The sequence below is a fragment of the Fundulus heteroclitus genome, chromosome 7 (genome assembly GCF_011125445.2).
Source record: "Fundulus heteroclitus isolate FHET01 chromosome 7, MU-UCD_Fhet_4.1, whole genome shotgun sequence".
Lineage (NCBI taxonomy): Eukaryota > Metazoa > Chordata > Actinopteri > Cyprinodontiformes > Fundulidae > Fundulus > Fundulus heteroclitus.
In genome coordinates, this window is record NC_046367.1 from 4627558 (window position 1) to 4646015 (window position 18458).

At 38.6% G+C, this 18458-nt stretch overlaps 2 protein-coding genes and 1 long non-coding RNA gene across 5 annotated transcripts; 1 reads left to right on the plus strand and 2 right to left on the minus strand.

The window, feature by feature from the left end:
* Positions 1-1711: 1711 nt before the first annotated feature.
* On the minus strand, positions 1712-18179 carry LOC118563657. Its single transcript, XR_004931328.1, has 6 exons — positions 17961-18179; positions 12136-12282; positions 11976-12058; positions 11730-11858; positions 2483-2653; positions 1712-2387 (listed from the first exon to the last, which is right to left on the minus strand). It is a non-coding gene; the product is annotated as an uncharacterized LOC118563657 (long non-coding RNA).
* Positions 5913-7949, plus strand: LOC118563656. Of its 2 annotated transcripts, none has more exons than XM_036138781.1 (2): positions 5913-6141; positions 6833-7949. In XM_036138781.1, the coding sequence occupies exons 1-2, from the start codon at positions 5946-5948 to the stop codon at positions 7828-7830; spliced, it is 1194 nt and encodes a 397-aa protein (XP_035994674.1). In that variant the 5' UTR covers positions 5913-5945; the 3' UTR covers positions 7831-7949. The 2 variants fall into 2 exon arrangements, with proteins under 2 accessions (XP_035994674.1, XP_035994673.1); XM_036138780.1 differs by lacking the exon at positions 5913-6141 and adding an exon at positions 6385-6693.
* On the minus strand, positions 8101-10825 carry LOC105933001. 2 transcript variants are annotated; one of them, XM_036138778.1, is made up of 4 exons: positions 10223-10825; positions 9778-9963; positions 9564-9690; positions 8101-9335 (listed from the first exon to the last, which is right to left on the minus strand). In XM_036138778.1, the coding sequence occupies exons 1-4, from the start codon at positions 10723-10725 to the stop codon at positions 8343-8345; spliced, it is 1809 nt and encodes a 602-aa protein (XP_035994671.1). In that variant the 5' UTR covers positions 10726-10825; the 3' UTR covers positions 8101-8342. The 2 variants fall into 2 exon arrangements, with proteins under 2 accessions (XP_035994671.1, XP_035994672.1); XM_036138779.1 differs by having other exon boundaries at positions 9778-10825.
* Positions 18180-18458: the final 279 nt, after the last annotated feature.

Sequence of the window (18458 nt, forward strand, 5' to 3'; positions counted from 1 at the left end):
CGTAGAAGTAGAGTTGAGAAAGAATAGATAGAAAAAAAATGTTTTTTTTGTGTGTTGACAAAATCAGCATTATTATGGAGCGCCGACGACCACTTGTTGCCACTGTTTTGCATATCAGACTTCTTCGGCTACCTTGTTTGCGGTGTGAGCGCCTATACTTCATAAAAGTTCCAAAGCTACAAATCCTTGGAGTCTCATGTGCAGTTTACGGATGGATGGGCTCAGGAGCTGCAGATCCTAAAGCCAGCAAACAGTGGGAACACAGTAATTCGTACAAAGGTAAGCTGTGCTCAGACGGGCTCTGGCACCTGCTAACCGTTAGTGCTAACAACCACTCACGCATGTAATGTACTTTTAACGAGCTGCTATGTGTTTCAAAGGTTTAGTTAGTAACGTTAACTGCCAACCCTCCCTAAACCCTCCGGGTTTCTCACGTATTTGAGCCTTTTCCCGCTGCCGTTTTAGTATTGATGTGCATGTATGTGGTGTGCGGCTGAAGGAAAGAAACAATATAGGCTATAAAATAAAACCGTGCATCTTTAACTTATCAGAATGAAAATGCAGGGAACACACTCTCATTGACATCGGGATACTGTGGAAAGTTATGATTGGTCGTCTTAAAGCCGCGATCTAAGCGAGCCGACGACTCTTTGTTATCTCTGACACTTGTTCTCCGTGGTTGCGCCTCCAGGCAGGAAAGCGGTGGAAAGTTAACCCATTTTCTATGTTTTTCCCATGGCGATCATGTGTTGCGCTGTTACAGCCCACAACACAGCAACGGTTTACCATGGTTGAAATCAAGTTAAGGTAAAATTATTCAAATTAAAACACGGCTGAGAGAGGGAGTACAGTATGCGGTAGTCATAGGCAGTAGTCTGAGTAGCAGGGGCGGAGCCGCGGAGGCATTCAATATGGCGGCCACACAAAGTAATACGTCATGACGACCAAGCCCTATTCTCTGTGCTGATTCAAGAGAGTGGTGGCCTAGTGGGTAGAGCATTGTGCTTAAGATGGGGAATAACAGTCTACCTAGAGGGGGGAAGAATGGAGGGAAGGGGGGAAGAAAGAGGGGGAAGAAAAGGGCACGGCAAGGCAAAGCAAATTTATTTATATAGCACAATTCAGTACAAAGACAATGCAAAGTGCTTTGGGGGGAAGGGGGAAGAAAGAGGGGGATCCTTAGGTCGTGGTTTCAATCCCAGCCGTTGTCATTTTATGTTTTAATGAAAGTGTCTCCCGTAATTAACATTTTTAGTTGTCAATGAAAGTAAGCTTTGGTTTTATCTTAAAAACATGTAAAAAAAAAATTATGTGTGTGGAAATAGTGTCATAATGTAAATTAATACACAGAACTTTTTACTTACCCACAAAGCCTTCTTTTTAAAATTGTATTGATTAACAGCTTATTTATTTTTGTTTTCTGATCCATTCACATTTTAAAATAAATGTACGTTTCCATTATACTGTATACTATATGCATGATACAGTATTATTTAATATTTTAAAGCATATACCTTTCCTAAAGTACGTGCTGAGTGAAGTAACTAATATATTGTTGTTTGTGTATGCATATTATTGAATCAGTAGAGGCTCATATTAATTCATAGTAAAAGACCATAGACCTTATCTGTTTCAAAGAACCAAATGTTTATTTATAAACAATAAAAACACAGTAAATTAAGCATTTTAACAGACATTTATTTTTTTGTTTTTATTTATTCCAGCCACTGCTCTTTTGTCAGGCTTTCAGCAGAGGGACAGTAAATGTGCCCTCTAAATTGGCTGTATCTTGTTTCAATGATTCGGAACTGACCACATTTTCTGCACGTGTAGTTACATCTACAGGTAATTTATTTTCTTCATGCCTCCAGTTTCCATTTTACTGAATGTTTTACCCACTTTTGGGTCAGGATAAGCTGCAACAGCTTTTGGTGTGGCAGGTCAAGTTGATCCCGGATGGTCTGAGATACATATGTGAGATTGCACCCACTGCACCTCAGTGTCTCTGTCACCAGCAGGTAAGACCTATCAATGTCCAGGACCTTCCGAGCCCTTTTGTGGATTCCAGCACCTGTAAGATGCTTCCCACAGGTTTGGCAGAACATGCTGACCTTCCACTTTGTAGATGCTCTATCACCTTAGGGCATCCACACCAGGAGCCGATGAGAAAAAAAACAATCAGGTGTTGGTACCTGGTGGTAGATAAGGGCTGGCCCGGGAGGCTCATACCAGAGCTTCAAATCTGGGCGTAGTTGACGGGAGCGAAAGAGGGTAGTGGAGATTCATCTTTGGTCCTGAACAGGGATGGTTTTCCTCATTTCATTCGACAACCAGAAAGAAGCTGCATCCCCAGCTGTAGCTGACAACAGAGAGGTTGCAGGCTCTTCCTGAAAACAAAAGAAGACATTTAGAAATCTGCATAAATGTGTCTTATATGACCTATATCTGCATTAATTTAATTAATACATACTGCTGTACTTACAGATGAAACTGTCTCGCAGGTGTCTGTTGGCCCAATGCTAGGGCTCCTCACGGAGGATGGAAAGGGTCTAGAGGTCATCACAGAGGATGGAGAAAGTCTAGTTTTTTTCCGGGCCACCAAATTGGGCTTCAGTGAATCCAAAAGAGACCCACCAACATGGGATTTAGTGAACTGAAATAACAAACATATGTACACTTGTGAAGTAAATACAATATAAACTAGAAACGTTCAACTTCTGAAGAAGTTGAAGAAGGCGCCCGCCTGGTGGTGCGCGTAACCGTCAAAGGCAAAGCTTCCGAGTTCCTAGGTCGTAGGCTTTTATCACTTGGGGATTTTAAATCAAATCTTCTGAGTGTGAAAAGGATTTGTCTTCGTCAAAACCAGCCGACAGGAGAAGGTCTGCATCCAAGCAGCATGGAAAATTGGTGTTATTAAAACATGATTAAATACTTCAATGTAGCATGAAAAAATGAAATATGTGAATAAAAATGTTAAAGGCATTACAAACTACTAAAGGAAGTACAAACTCTGTGAAGCAGAAGTTGGTGAGACCTTCCTAGAGCTACTTCCGGTTAGCAACATGCTAAGCGTTAGCCGCTAACATGGTTGTGTCCAGTATGACCGGGTGATGGTACTCTGTTAATTTGGTCCAAATCCTGTACTGGGAAGTTCCTCAAAAAGGGTGCCAATACTTAATGTCACCAAAGCTCACCAAAGGCCATGTGTCAGATCGGCCTCCTTTAGCAACTAAGCCTCACCAAAAAAAAAAACAGCCGACAGGAGAAGGTCTGCATCCAAGCAGCATGGAAAATTGGTGTTATTAAAACATGATTAAATACTTCAATGTAGCATGAAAAAATTAAATATGTGAATAAAAATGTTAAAGGTATTACAAACTACTAAAGGAAGTACAAACTCTGTAAAGCAGAAGTTGGTGAGACCTTCCTAGAGCTACTTCCGGTTAGCAACATGCTAAGCGTTAGCCGCTAACATGGTTGTGTCCAGTATCACCGGTTGATGACCCTTCTGGACCATCACCAAAGAAAGCAAGGGACTCGATTGCTCCCCAGGCGCCGCACAGTGGCAGCCCACTGCTCCCCAAGGGGATGGGTTAAGATGCAGAAGTGAATTTCTCCATTGTGAGATCAATAAAGTTCAATTATTATTATTATTATTATTATTGTGCTCTGGCTGATCTTTTTGGAAGCGCATATACAACTCCAGTAGCAGTGTCCAGAACCACAGATACCAAGGCATTGGATGAGGTGGTGCGTTACAAAGGGGTACAACCACTGCCACTCTCAACAAATCCACTCAACTGGTGGAGAGAGCACGAGGGGGAATACCCTTTGTTGTCATGCCAAGCTAAAAGGTACCTTTGCATCCCAGGCAGTAGTGTACCTGCTGAAAGGGTCTTTTCCACAGTAGGTGACATAGTCACAGCCCAGAGAAGTGCATTGAAGCCTGAGCATGTGGATCAGCTGCTTTTTCTAAACAAGAATCTCCACGTGCCTACTTAGTCTGTAACCAGAAATGAAGAACTGTACTGTTACAGTACAATTCTTTATTTCTGGCTACAGTACTATAGTTCAGTTTAAGATATGTTTAAAAATTAGAGGTTAATCACTACATATTGAAAAGCTAAGAATGTTTACAAGCACTAAAATTATTCAGTGTAATTCAGTTGAATACAACCCTATGATTTGTGTTTAAATCTGCACACATATGCACAGATGTTATTGAAATGCATTTTTATTTATATTAGACTTTCAAGAGATAAGCTATGCCTAATTTTATTTTACATGCACTTTATTTTTATTGTTTATTAAGAACAGTTTTCTACTTTAAGCACATTGCATTAACAAGTTTGTTTCTTTGCTCAGAAATGTGATGTTACAGAAGTTTGTATGAAAATAAATATTTTAAAAATGTCAACATTATATAAAATCATTTGTGTCTTCACAACTTTAAATCAATATCAAATCGAATCGCAACAGTAATAATCGAAATCGAATCGAATCGTGAGGTTCCTAACAATACCCAACCCTAGTGCCAATACTTAATGTCACCAAAGCTCACCAAAGGCCATGTGTCAGATCGGCCTCCTTTAGCAACTAAGCCTCACCAGAGAGTAGGGAGTAGCAAGATGGCGGCCAAATCCTATGGGATTCTGTGACAGTAGGGAGTAGAAAGATGGCGGCCAGGGACTTCAGTTTTTCGGCAAAATCCGCACTCCAGTGTATAATCGAAATCAGTGAGACAGAACCAAGCAAACGGATTAACAAACGATCGAGCGCACACCTGGCGTTTAGCCTGGAAGGAGAGAAGGTTGCGCACACGAGCAAACAGAGCCGAGCGCGAGGGTAGTGTTTGAGCACAGTTTGAAAGTTGAGCGCGCATGTGATGTTTAAACGCTGAATACCTGTCTCGCTGCGCGCTCAGATTGGTTCCGACGCGCTCAATTCAGAAGACTTCATATGCTACTATGCTAAACTGCAGTCTCCCCCCCTCCCAACCACCATATTATAAAGACCGCGGGGCGCCTGGCTTTTATTCCCCCCAAGACCAAGCGTTGTTTGTTTATTTCAAATACCTCTATGTTTTAAAGCAGCGCAATAATAACTTACCTGAAGAATGACTGCCGTCGGGACCACCTCTTGCTCTGCGTAATCTTGTAACGTCTTTAGTCGGACTCGGAGCAAAAGCAGTCCGGCTGTGAGCTACAGTGCGCATGCGCTTGCGACCGTTTCGAAACGCAACATTTTTTTAGTAAAGTTTATGCAGTATTTGTAGGTTTATGTGTTTAAACGCTTAATACCTGTCTCGCTGCGCGCTCAATGTGTGTGTGTGTGTGTGTGTGTTCGCGGCGCGCTCCGCACAGCACGGATTTGCCGACACACACACACACACACACACACAGCGGAGGAGAGATCGCTGAAGTGACTTAAGTTATATATTTACCCCCCCAGGTGGTAATTATTCTATAAATATTAAAATATAAAAGCTTTCAGCACATGCTGGGGCGGAGGGATATCACATCACATGTGGTATCCCTCCGCCCCTCTGGTCGGCAAAATCCCTGCAAATTCTAATGTAAAAATTTAAAATTAAAAAATAACTTACCGAAAATCCTTGCTCTCATGTCATGTTCAAAACATTCTTCTTCGAAATGGTCACTGCATATGACGTGTTTTCTCTCTGGCCAGCTCTCTTCAAAATGGCAATCCAGCTACGAGCCCGGTTAGCTCATGGAAAGTTGAAATAAGCAATGTTTTTTCCAATTTTACCAGTTGTGTTGGAACATCCAATGGCCATGTACGTGGGCTTTGTTGCTTCAGCAATAGCTCCTGCGAATGTCAATACGCTTATTCGCCGTGACGTCACAAATCTGTCACGTGACTAACTGGTTGGCAGAAAAACAAGAAATGGCCGCCTGCGGTGATAGCAACTAAGGTTATTAGTCATGGTTGTTTCGTGCTGCGTGATCGGCTGTACTAATAGATACAACAAACACAATCATAAAAGTTTTTACCGGTTTCCCAAGAAACCAGATCAAAGAAGAAAGCTCTGGATCGCGGCGATAAAGCGGAGAACATTGAATGGCCAACCGTGGGAGCCGGCAGATCATGACCGAGTTTGTCATCTGCATTTTGTGACAGGTAAGGTTTTTTTCCTTCAAGATGTGTCTTAAACATATCTGTAACGTATCATTGCTTTAAAAATAACTATAAAGACCACACTGAATATGAGTACATGTAGCTCTATGACTATGAATGGGATTGAAGGGTTGGTTTATTAATTTAGTTAGATTAAGCATATGAGATTTATTTTTCTGGTAAAATCATCAAATTATCCCTGACAGTACGTTTTTTTTTTTTTTTTTTTTCTGTCTGAGCCCCCTTTCTCATCAGTGACTATGCCACTAAATTATATTAATGCAATTAATGATGACTGGTTTTGTGCCAATGTAAAATGTCAATTCAACATTTTAGGTGCCAAGAGCAATGACTTGTCAAATCCAGACTATGTGCCCTCCATCAACTTGGGCTATAATGAGGCAAGGAGACAGACAGATAGTGGACAAAGACAGTCCAGATTTCTAAGGGCAGAAAAGCGAGAAATCAGAAAGCAGCATGTGGAGGCAGCATCAGTTCTTTTAGACCTGGCCAGGCAGGAAAAGAGAGCAGCTTCCCCAGAAAAAGACTTTTCAGGTTGTCACAGTTAATAATTTCTTTTCTTCCTTGATTCTTTAAAATTAGAATATTTGTATTCAGTACTTTACAAAAGTGTGATCTTTGATGTGATATTATGATTCTCATGTAACATTATTTATTTATTTATTTATTACAGAGCCGTCCACATCAATTCATGATTCTTGTGTGCAGAAAATTTGTGACCTCCGGAAAGAAACTCAGCAGCTCTATGCAGAGTTAGGACGACTTCAAGAGGAAAATTTGCGTTTGGCAACCTTATTAAACAAGCAACATTTAGAACAACAAGTGATAGAAAGTGATAGAAAGCTGCAATTTCACACTGGCATTCCATCCGTGGCAATATTCTTGTGGCTGCTTTCATTTGTGGAATGTGTGTTACCTACAAGCAGAGTCATGTCATCTAAGAGTGTTCTATTGTGTGTTCTTATGAAGCTAAGGTTAAATCTGCAGCATCAGGATCTAGCCTATCGGTTTAATGTTTCGCTGACCACAATTTCTGACATTCTTAATCAAGGACTTCCAAGACTTGCTAGAAAACTTTGTTTCCTTATTCAGTGGCCAGAGAGAGAGTACCTGATAGCAAATATGCCACACATATTCAAGGTCTCATACCCAAGGTGTTCCAGCATCATTGACTGTTTTGAAGTCTTTATTCAGAGACCTGGAAAGCTAACAGCTAGAGCACAGACATGGTCTAACTATAAACATAATAACACCATAAAGTTTTTGGTTTCCATAACACCAACAGGGGCCATTTCTTTTGTATCAAAAGCATTTGGTGGGAGAACATCAGACAAAGTGATCACACTAAGAAGTGGATTTCTGGACAACATTCAGTATGGTGACCAGGTTTTGGCAGATCGGGGGTTTTTAATTTCAGAAGACTTGGCCAACCGTGGTGCAACACTTGTTATACCTTCATTTACCAAGGGAAAGGCCCAATTATCTGCTAAAGAGGTTGAACTGTCTCGCAGGATTGCTCATGTGCGCATTCATGTTGAGAGAGCTATAGAGAGACTAAAGAACTTTAACATCTTGAGTTCGAATATGACAATGCACATGGTCCCACATGCCGACAGTGTAGTTACCATTTGTTCTGCGCTCTGCAACCTGCAACCTAAACTAGTTATGTAAATAAGAAAATTCTCTCACTCAAGAAGTGACGTTTGTTTGAAATTATTTTATTTTAACTATTTTCTGTGTGTAAAATTTTTAAACTGAATTTAAAATGGTATTTTTTCCTTTACATGTATTTTAAGTTTTCTTTTCCATTCAATATAAGTGTACAACTGGAATTAAAAACAAAATTTCACAATAAAAACAACTTATTTTAAATATTCATGTATTCAATTTATTTACAAAGTGAATAAAAATGCAAGTAATTCAAAATGCCCTTCAATTCCGGTATTTGAGCTAAAGATCCAGTTTGCAATAGATTCATGCTGTTCTCAGTGACTCATCATGGTTCACAACTTGCACAAAACCACTGACCACGGGGTTTTCGTCGAATGTTCACACATTTATAGTGGAACCATTCGTACGGACATAACTCACCATCACATTTAATCATTCGTCCATATTCAGGTTCATTACAAATGCACCAGGTTTTTTTTTCATTAATATCCAGTTCTTGGTTGACAACAGGTTCATTTTCTAACTGACGAGTTATGTTCATGGACAACATGGTCTTTGATAAACTTCTCACATTTGTTTATGAGGTTTTCACAGAACTTTTCATCAAGTGTAATGCGAATAATACACATGCTTGCTGGCTCACTCTTAGTGAATACTACAAAGTCACAATACTGACTCTTTGTTAAAAACATCTGCATTTGAACTTGGGTGTAGTATCTATGGTTTTCCTTAAGATGTAGAGTAGCATCAAGGCAAAAATCCTTATCTATGATGGCTGCTTCCTCAACAGCAACATCCCTATGTTTAAAGGGACACTTGATTTCTAAAGTTCCATTGCCACAACAATCACAGTTCACAGCTCCATCAGGGCTGGCTCCGAGGAATGGATGGTTTGGGTCAATCACAAACCCTGATAACCTACAGGTGAAATTTATATGTCCTGCTTTCTGGTGAAGACTGTAGGCTTGTCTGCATTCATCTTCTGTCTCAGTTCCCCACTTGACAGCAGCACTTTTGGAGAGGTCATACACCTTGTATCCTACTATTCTCTTTACAAGAGTGTCAGGATTGGTTGTTGGTTGTCTAACGAGAACATCATGGGCTTTGGAAGCAGTAATCCTCCCTGTCCGGTGTTGGTACCACAGTGGACTGATAGACTGGTTCCTTGTCGCATATTCCAAGTTGCTGGCTTGTGCAGAGGACACTGAATAGTTCTTTAACACTTCAGCACAAAGTTCTGTTATCGAATCTTCTTGAAATTCTTGTTGTAGCGTTGAAAGAAGTTGAGGGTATTTTGTCTCTCTCCCCACAAGATCAGCGTTTGCAATTGGTGACAACACGTTAACAGAGGTGAAGAAAGCTGCATTGGGTGCAATGGAATAAAGGCTATCCAGAACACTTTGTGGAGGAAGTTGGGCTGTACCATGTGCATGAACAGAATCTATTTCCTTAGTACGTCTTCCTTTAATTTCACTGAATATTCCAGAGATGGTGGCTGGGGTTACCTAGAAAAAAATATAAATGTAATAATATTAAACACAATTTCTTAAAATATATTTGTAAAATATGTCTTATTAATAACTGTTAGTTCAGACAGTAGGAATTAAATGGCATTAACAAGGAAAAATTATTATTAATACAAAGTAAAGAAGAATCAATAAACTCATAACAGTTATAATTTATATATATATATATATAAGCTTATATATATATATATATTGCAATTTGCTTACCTCTTTTCGAAAAGAGCTATACCACTGACAGGCTTTACTTGTGGAGCTTGATTGGGTCAGTCCCATCTTTACAGCCATCTCCACTTTGAACAAAAGTGCCGCCACATGGCTGCATACTTCTCCAAGCCTGAAATGATTCGTTATTGCTGATCAATAGGAAATTGTGATTAAAAAAAAGTGATCATAATTTCACAGTAGATATTAAAATATTTACCCAGCCATGCATGTACAATGTGCACAGTAGACAGTTCCACTAGATTTCTCTAAATAAACCCATGGTTCATGTGGTTTGTCTCGTATTCTCTGGGATGGAGTAACCTTGGTCTTCAGAGCAATGTAGGGGCAGCTTGGATCAATTTGGTGTGACAATACCTCCTGTACATGTCCACTTAAAACATACCTACAAATAAATTAATAGAAAATAATTTTAAGAATCAATCATTATTTAATAATGCTCTTTACACAGTAATTTATAAAACCTCTAAGTTTCTTTACATATGACATACAATACAAAGAGAGAGCGACAAACTATCACTATGTATCACGTGATCTTTGTTTACAGAGAACGTCACCTTTACACGTAAGTAAAACGTTAATATAACATTTTTCTCAACAAAATTAAAAATTGTAAACAAAAATAAAGCTGTATTATTGCTTACTTGTATGCTTCCAACGATTTGTAGGCTTTCATCGATTCTTTGGTGAAAATGGATGGCGTATCGATCAGATATAGGTAAATGTCGGCAAACGTTAGGTCCGGCCACTCGTCGGGATTTTTGCTCCAATGTTCCGTTAAACCAAATGGATCGGGCAAGGAACACGTACCAGAGTTGTACAATAACTTTATCTTATATCTCTCTTTCGCATCTGAAGGGAGGGAGTTCGCATACGCGGAGAAAGGCATAAGATATCCGCTCGAGTTCGTCCTGTTTACACTATCCGCCATGTTTTGCCAACCAGTCAGCGCACTGACGTCACGCGTGACGTCACGCAAAGGCTTCGCGAATAACCCTATGGTGAAGTCCTCTGGAAATCCGAAAAAATTGTTGATGATCAGCTGTGTAAAACGGCTCCAACTCGGCTGGTCAGATCGACTCGGGCGCTTCCCGATGACGTCATCATAAGGCAAATCCATCCAAAACAAACTGCCCGTGGTCCCCATTTGTTACAAATCAAATTTATTTTGTTAATTTACGGTTATTTTCCAGTAACTTAATCAAGACATGAAAACTTTTAACATATTTTTGGAATGCTTCTGTGGTAGTCTGACAATTTAATCGGTAATTTTGCCGGATCAAAGTTACATCTTAAGAGAAATTCCTTCCTCCAATTTTGTTTTTAAAGTTGTGAAGGGAAAATAAACCATAAATTCTTTTAATTTTTAATAAAAGTCTGCAGCCATTTTAATTTAATCACGACATTAATCACTTTAAAATCAATAACGTTTGTTCCTCCTTTTTCTACTGATGAATTTGATTATGTTTTATTGTAGTATTTGGTATATTTAAGATATATGCTGGATAAATTAATCTGGCTAATGTGAAAAAAATCGTTTTTTAAAGCCAAAGGGAAATTAAATATTGGGTGAAAATGTAATTCTCTGAAATTGGCACGGCTTGGAGTCAAACCTACAATCTTCTGCTTTGCAGCCCAGCACCTAACCCACTCCCCCACAACACCAGTGCCGTGCTCAGCTGCGCATTTTTGAAAGGTCAACTGTGTTGAAGAAGTGGTTTTTAGTGAATTTTGTGTTGAAGAAGTGTTTTTTTGTGAATTTTGTTCCAACCGTAAGCCGAAACGGCGTCAAGTACAAAAAGCCCTGATCGCGGCGTCGAGACCAACATTTCGATATATAGTATGTGGGGGTAGACCCTACGGTTCGGGCTGTATTAACGGTACTATAATAATAATAAAGAAACCCTTATTAGGTGCATAGCATAAGGCCTCCGCCATGCATTTTCAATGCATATAATAATAATAAAGAAACCCTTATTAGGTGCATAGCATAAGGCCTCCGCCATGCATTTTCAATGCATAGGCGGGCGCCTAATAACTGTATCAAAACAAGCATAACACAATGTTTTGTTCAAAAACTGATATTAAAGTTTGTTGCACAAAGCAAAATGAATCCGATGAAGTATTTAGTAGACAAAAAAAAACATTTACCTTTGACAAAGATGGAGGGCACTTAAAGAAAGTTTGTGAGGCTGTAGCTGATACAGCAGAAGTTGATGGTGAAGCCATAGAGTGTGGGGTCACAGGAGGAGGAGGAGGAGTAGGAGGCTGCAGTGTAGGCTACAAAAACATAGATATTTTAAGTGTAAAAGCCATCATCCAGCAAAATTGTAAAAGACATGACATTGCTATAAAATTTAAGTGATTGTTGTCAGAATTGACTTTAAACCAGATTACCTTAGCAGCATGAAAGCCACAGTCACAGGCCACAGACCCTCCAAAAAGGGTGGTCTGAACACAGGCTTGCATGGGGCATTTATCTATATAATACAGTACATCATCTTATATTAATGACAATTACTCATGTCTCTCCCTTTTTATGGTGGCTGCACTTTACCTTCTGATAGAGATCATGCCATTTCTTCTGTCTTGGGCTGGTCTATTTCCTGCATTTGTTGGCCAAACCCCACTGCTGGCAAATGCTTTAAGCCTTGCCATCCATTCCCCATCTCCCATACCTTTATGGCTATGTCTTGGAGCTCATCTAAAGAAAACATTAGAAATAACCAGAATCAAATGTAATAAATCAACAATGCACCTTTCGAACAAATGAGTATGACATTAAAGGATTTAAACACTTAAATGAAAACTTAGCCACCTATACCAACTATGATTTTATATATATATATATTTTTTTTTTTTTTTTTTTTTTTTTTTTCCCCCCAGAAATATGTCTTTTTTTTGGGGGGTGGGGGGGTAGTGCATTTTAGGCTCCTGTGGTGTGGGTGGCCTAATTCTTTTGTCCTTAATGGCATTTTTTTATTTAAATTACTCGGCGCTCTGGGGGGGGGGGGGTTGTCTTTGGCTCCTCACAACCACTATCGAGCATTTTTCTTATGGATAAAATTTACATACACAAATGCGCTCTGGCAATCACCTATAGGTACTTGGATCCAGGTATTTACAGATTCACTTCCGAAAAACCCTAGCATTAGCTTTGGCTGTCACTTTACACATCTTGTATTAAATAATACTACATATTTTTCAGTGATGTTATGAAGATAAACTTCATACTATGTTGGTTGTTTGTACCAGATAAACTTTATAATTTGGTTTTGCTGTTCTTTTTATATCTCTCTTGTATAAGCAGACTCTGAGGATATCTTGTTCTCTCATTTTCCTCTACTCTATTTTTGTCACATTTTCTCCCTTTTAGCATTGTCTCTCATCTTTTTCTCTTCCTTTCTTTCTCTTTTACTTTTCCATTTTTGTGTCCATTGAACGTGAAATAGTAGCTAATAATATCTAATAAAGCTTTATGCATATATATATATATATATATATATATATATATATATATATATATATATATATATATATATATATATATATACACACATATATATATATATATATATTTCTATATATATATATATATATATATATATATATATATATATATTTATTTATTTATTCATATATATATTTTTTTATTTATTTATTCATATATATATATATATATATATCTATCTCTCTCTCTCTATCTCTATATAGAGAGAGAGAGAGAGAGAGAGAGAGAGAGAGAGAGAGAGAGAGAGAGAGAGAGAGAGACCGGAACACTATGGTAAAAGCACTAATGATCCACTAGTGAAAGTATATGGAAAAAAAATTGTTATGGCCTGTGCTTGTATAGCGTTTATCAAGTCCCTGGGACCCCAAAGCGCTTCACACTACATTCAGTCATTCACCCATTTATATATATATATATATATAGCCACTCTGCCCTGGGGAGAATGACAGAAGGGTGGCTGCCATTATTTCACCGCTACCGGGCCCTCTGACCACTGACAGCGGGCAAAGCAGATTAAGTGCTTTGCCCAAGGTCACGATTGAGACTGTCAGAGCAGTAGTCTACCAATTAAAAAACAAATTCCTAGCTCCTGGGCTGCTGTCACTTCTAGGTGTGGAAAAAGCTCTACAAATCTCACGCAACAGCATGACAGAATGTGAATCAGACAGCAACACTTCATGTAAGAGGCTGTAACAGTTTATACCAAAACACAATGCACCGACATGCAAACGTGTGTCTGAATAATCATGTGCACTGATATAACACAGCTGCAGACACAACACAAACAGAACAACCCAAACAATGGGTAGGGGGATCATAAACCACAGCACCACCCATATTCATGTCACAACTTTCACTGTTCTGCTGCAGAAACTTGCAGAGGCAGGAAATGAGGTAAGCAGTTTACTGCTACAAAGCATATGTACTTCAGGTGGGTCTGACCTGATGATGTCAATGTGCTTTTAGATCTGACGGCAATAGGAATGAGGGTGGTAACATTACAGGTTGGAGGAGGTAGCCAAGGCTTTCTCAAATCTGTACCTGGGGGTGGTGGTTTCCACCAACTCCTTCCAAAGAAAGAAGTAGTGAAAGTGCAACAGAATGATGTCAAAAATAAAGACAGAGCAAAGTGTGCAAATCTAAGTGGATTATAGTGTATACAACTCATCTCTTTTGCGTTTTTACCTGAAGATAAGAATCTGATCCTGCTGACTGTTTTAAGTTTCATCATTCAGTCTTCTTAGAATGACTACAAAATAATGTCAGGGTGCAGAGAACAGGACTGCAAGTCAAATACTGACCACAATCAGCCATACTGCCATACCTATCCTTCAGGTCAGCTCTCAGCTGTGTTTCCTAAAAACAGCTCTGCTCCCAAGCCTCTGTACCTTCACACTGCAGGGAAATGCGACCCAAATCCGATTTTTTTTGCCCATATGCGACCCATATATGTGTTTTTCATGGCAGTGTGAAAGGCCCAATTCTGATCTTTTCACCCCCCAAAAAAAGGTGATCTGTGCCACTTTCATATGTAGTAATAATTCGGATATGTATCAGCTTTTTTTTTCAGTGTCCGCAGTCTGAACAGTCATGTCGCATTTTATCGGTCTTTTACATTACTCTTCTGTCTCTTACACATCCACACATTTTAGTAGCAGTTAGCGCTCCATAAAGTCTGTTACTGATAGCTGTGCTCCTTTCTTCTTACCTTACTTCATTTTGCTATGATGTGGTCTTATTATTGTCAGCTCCCATTGCTCAACAGCTTTCTAATAATAACAAGGAGAGATGCCTAAGAGTGCATTTCCAGGCCTGACGGTGGAGGCCTGCAGCCAGGTGTCTCTCAAGATGCCTCCGCCCTTATTTATTTTTTTATTTTTTAGGTTTTTTTTAAACAAAACTTTATCGAACATTTCTAGAAACAATTACATTCACTGTTACTCTTTTTCATTGAAACGTTGGTATTACAACAATATCTGTATTACATGCATAAAATAAAGGAACAAATAACATTGCCAGGGGTTTGCACATCAGATATAGGTACACAAATAGTGCGCAAAAATGTTATAGAGCATACACAGATTAGTCATCTTAATAGCGTTTGTACTTTTTTAATGTTGAAGTGTTAGAATATATTGTTTGAACTCTTCTTAAAAGATTAGTAAGGAGGGTTTGTGCTTTTAAATTACATACCAGGAGAGAAGCATTTGCTTATGGAAGTTAGATAGCTGTACGGTGAGTTTTTCAACTTTGCAGTTGCAAAGTAAAATGAATTTAAGGCCCCCAATTTTGAGAAAATGTAATTAAGTATAAAATTCCAAATGGAGGAAGTTGTATGATCCAATTTATTTTTAACAAATTGTTTAAAGTAGAGGGATCAACAAAATTAAGGCCACAATGTTCTTATGAATTAGATAAGTCTGATTTTCTAATATAATGTATTCTATTTTTTCATACAAATTTACACATTTTGTTGATACTTTCAGCGGTTATCGACAGAAAGAGATAGAGCAGGATAAGTCAAATGGGAAATTCCTTCTGCTTTTGTCAGTAAAATTCATCCTCTAATAACTAATACATTTCTTTGAAGCCAGGAATTCAGTTTTTTTTTTTTTTGTACTTTCTCTATTATGGGGTTGAAGTTCAGAGCACATCTAGTCCCGAAAAACAAAAACAAAAAATCGATTTCAACAAAAAATCGGAATGGAGCATCAAGATCTGCAGTATGAACGTAGCCTAAGCATATCAACATTCTGGATGACTTCACTCCTTCAGCTCTGTTAGCTGGCTGCTCCCACAGCTGCTGGCCATTAAGTTTCTCCTCCATATCAAGCTTTTCTGAAGACAGTCATGACCACAGAATAATACTGCCACCATCATGTTTAACTGTGATCATGATGCACTCAGGCTGATGTCTCAAGGGCTCTCCCGATTCTCAGAGGATTGTCCTGTATTCAGTTCCATTAATCACCCCATCAACTCTCAGCAGCTTCCTTTTCCCTGCTGAATGAAATCACCCTCACATTATGATGCTACTATCACTATCTTTATAACCTTTGTCTCTTGCTTTTGCACGTTTTATTGGTGTTTTATTGCTGGTACATTTCAGTACCTCAAGAGCATAATATATTTTACGACTATGGGGTCAGTGAAATAAGATTAGGGTTCTGTTCAGATAAATTCTGGTAACGTTTTATATCAACAACTGTTGATGTAAAACACAATGCAAAAAGCATTCTGAAGCTGCTCTGTTTCACGTCTTTTGATTTGAATTTCCTGTTCCAAGAGTGAAATTAAGTGGGGGATGGGTTGAATGTGGGGAACAAAGCTTCAGTTTGCGCACAATCCAGCTGTGAGAGGTTAGGGCAGCATCTGAAATATGGGTTGGAATATGTCTCCGATATGTGACTAAGATAAAACATCTGCTATGATGAAAATAAGTCAAATAGAAAAACACTGGATGGAAAAACTGAATTCCTATTACCATCAGCGATCTGTTGAAAGCGAACAGGGGATGTCCCACAGCGCTTCCGTGTGCTGAACGTGAAGGTTACGCGCTCACACGCATACACACACACGCAGCCATGCACACACACAAACCCACACGTTGATATATATAAATATATATATTGTTGTGAGGACATTGCATTGACTTCCATTCATTTTCTATTTAGTTCATGCCCTACATACCTGACCCTGAACTTAACCTAAACTCAATTCACATCTTAGCCCAAAACCTAACTATTAATTGCATTGTGAGGACCTTGCAAAATTTCCTCACAATACCAATTGTTCACATAACGTTTGTCTGCTGTCACGTTTTGGTCCTCACAACAATAGCTATGAGGACATATTTGTGGGCATGTATTCCTATCATGGCTTTTATTATTTTCCCTTCTCTGTGTACCTTCTCTCTAGCAAAAACTAGACAATCTTCATCTTCTGCAAATCACAAAGAAATACAAATTAAACCATTCAAAATATATTGATATCATAGTAACTGGCAAAAATAAAATAATTGATGCCATTCTGTCCGTTTAATGAATTCGGGTTTTTAGATGCCATTTGCTCTAATTTGCTCTGAATCTTTGTATGTTTGAGTGACATTCGTGCCTAGCAATGGGTACAACAAACATGTGCTCTGGTCAGATGAGACCAAAATTGAACATTCTCTGCAAACTGCTGTGTGCAACCTGTAACTCAGCAAGTACACACCATCTTCATGATTGAACATAATGGTATCAGCAGTATGTTGGAGAGAAGCTTTCTTCAACAGGAAAAAAGGAAGCAGGGTCTATTTGAAGGCGGACGGTGCTAAATATGGGAAACCTTGGAATAAAACTTGCTAGAGGCTCCAAAAGATTTCAGTGGGGTGTAGCTTCACCTTCCAATGTGACAAAAATCCAGAACAATCAACCACAGCTACAATAAAATGCTTTTAGATCAAAACAAATCCATGTCTAGTCAAACAGTCAAAACGGTCTAGTCAAAGTCCAGACCCAAATTCAGTCAAGAATCTGTGGCAATATTTTAAAGTATCTGTTCTCAGATACTCTCTAACCAATCTGACTAACCCTGAGAAACAAGAAGGCAAAGAAGAATATGAAAGAAATATCTTCGACTTTCCAGAAAGACCACACCTGCAGTAAAAGGTAGTTCAACAAAGTATTTACTCACAGGCGATGAAAATGTTTCAAACCAATGTTTCATTTTCCTTCCAGTGCACCTCTGTGCACCACTAATGTTGGTACATTGCATGGAATCACAGCTAGTTCTGCCACTGCCGCTGGCATAAAATATTCTGAGTGAATAAAAAATGAGAATGGTATCAACTAACTAGAAACAGTAGGTGCAACACAAGCAAAACATACCTTCACACACCACCAGAGGGCAGACTTTGTTATATTATATTAGAAATTAGACCAGATGTTGACTTCACCTTGTGCTTTATATACTATGAATATTTAAATAGAATAGAATAGAATAGAATAGAATAGAATAGAATAGAATAGGTGACCTAATTGGGGCTGATTGGTTGAGGCTAATTTCTGGGTCGGGTAGGACGGGAAACAAGGCCGTTTTTTGGGATCCGGATTGAAAATACATATATAAAGTTACAGTCCAGAAACGCGGAAGTTAAACATTTCTGATTTCACTATAAAATATAAAATCGACCGATAACGAAATATGTTAGTTTGACAGGTTTTTAGCTATTAAAAAAAATCTAAATTTTATCTTGTTAGTTTACTTTTGACTAGTCCCATTCTAAGAACATTTTTATAGTAATTGAAAAATGTCCTTTAAAGTAATTAAAGACTTTTTTTTTACTTTAAATTTCCGTTATTTATACTTTTCTAAAGTTGATCAGA

Excerpts from the sequence above, each read along its gene's own strand:
- LOC118563656 (XM_036138780.1), top strand. The coding sequence starts at position 6,399 with ATGCCACTAAATTATATTAATGCAATTAATGATGACTGGTTTTGTGCC. Across the intron at positions 6,694-6,832 it reads CCCAGAAAAAGACTTTTCAG|AGCCGTCCACATCAATTCAT; the intron begins GTTGTCACAGTT and ends TATTTATTACAG.
- LOC105933001 (XM_036138778.1), bottom strand. The coding sequence starts at position 10,725 with ATGGGGACCACGGGCAGTTTGTTTTGGATGGATTTGCCTTATGATGAC. Across the intron at positions 9,691-9,777 it reads CATTGTACATGCATGGCTGG|GCTTGGAGAAGTATGCAGCC; the intron begins GTAAATATTTTA and ends GAATCATTTCAG. Across the intron at positions 9,336-9,563 it reads ATAGCTCTTTTCGAAAAGAG|GTAACCCCAGCCACCATCTC; the intron begins GTAAGCAAATTG and ends ATTTTTTTCTAG.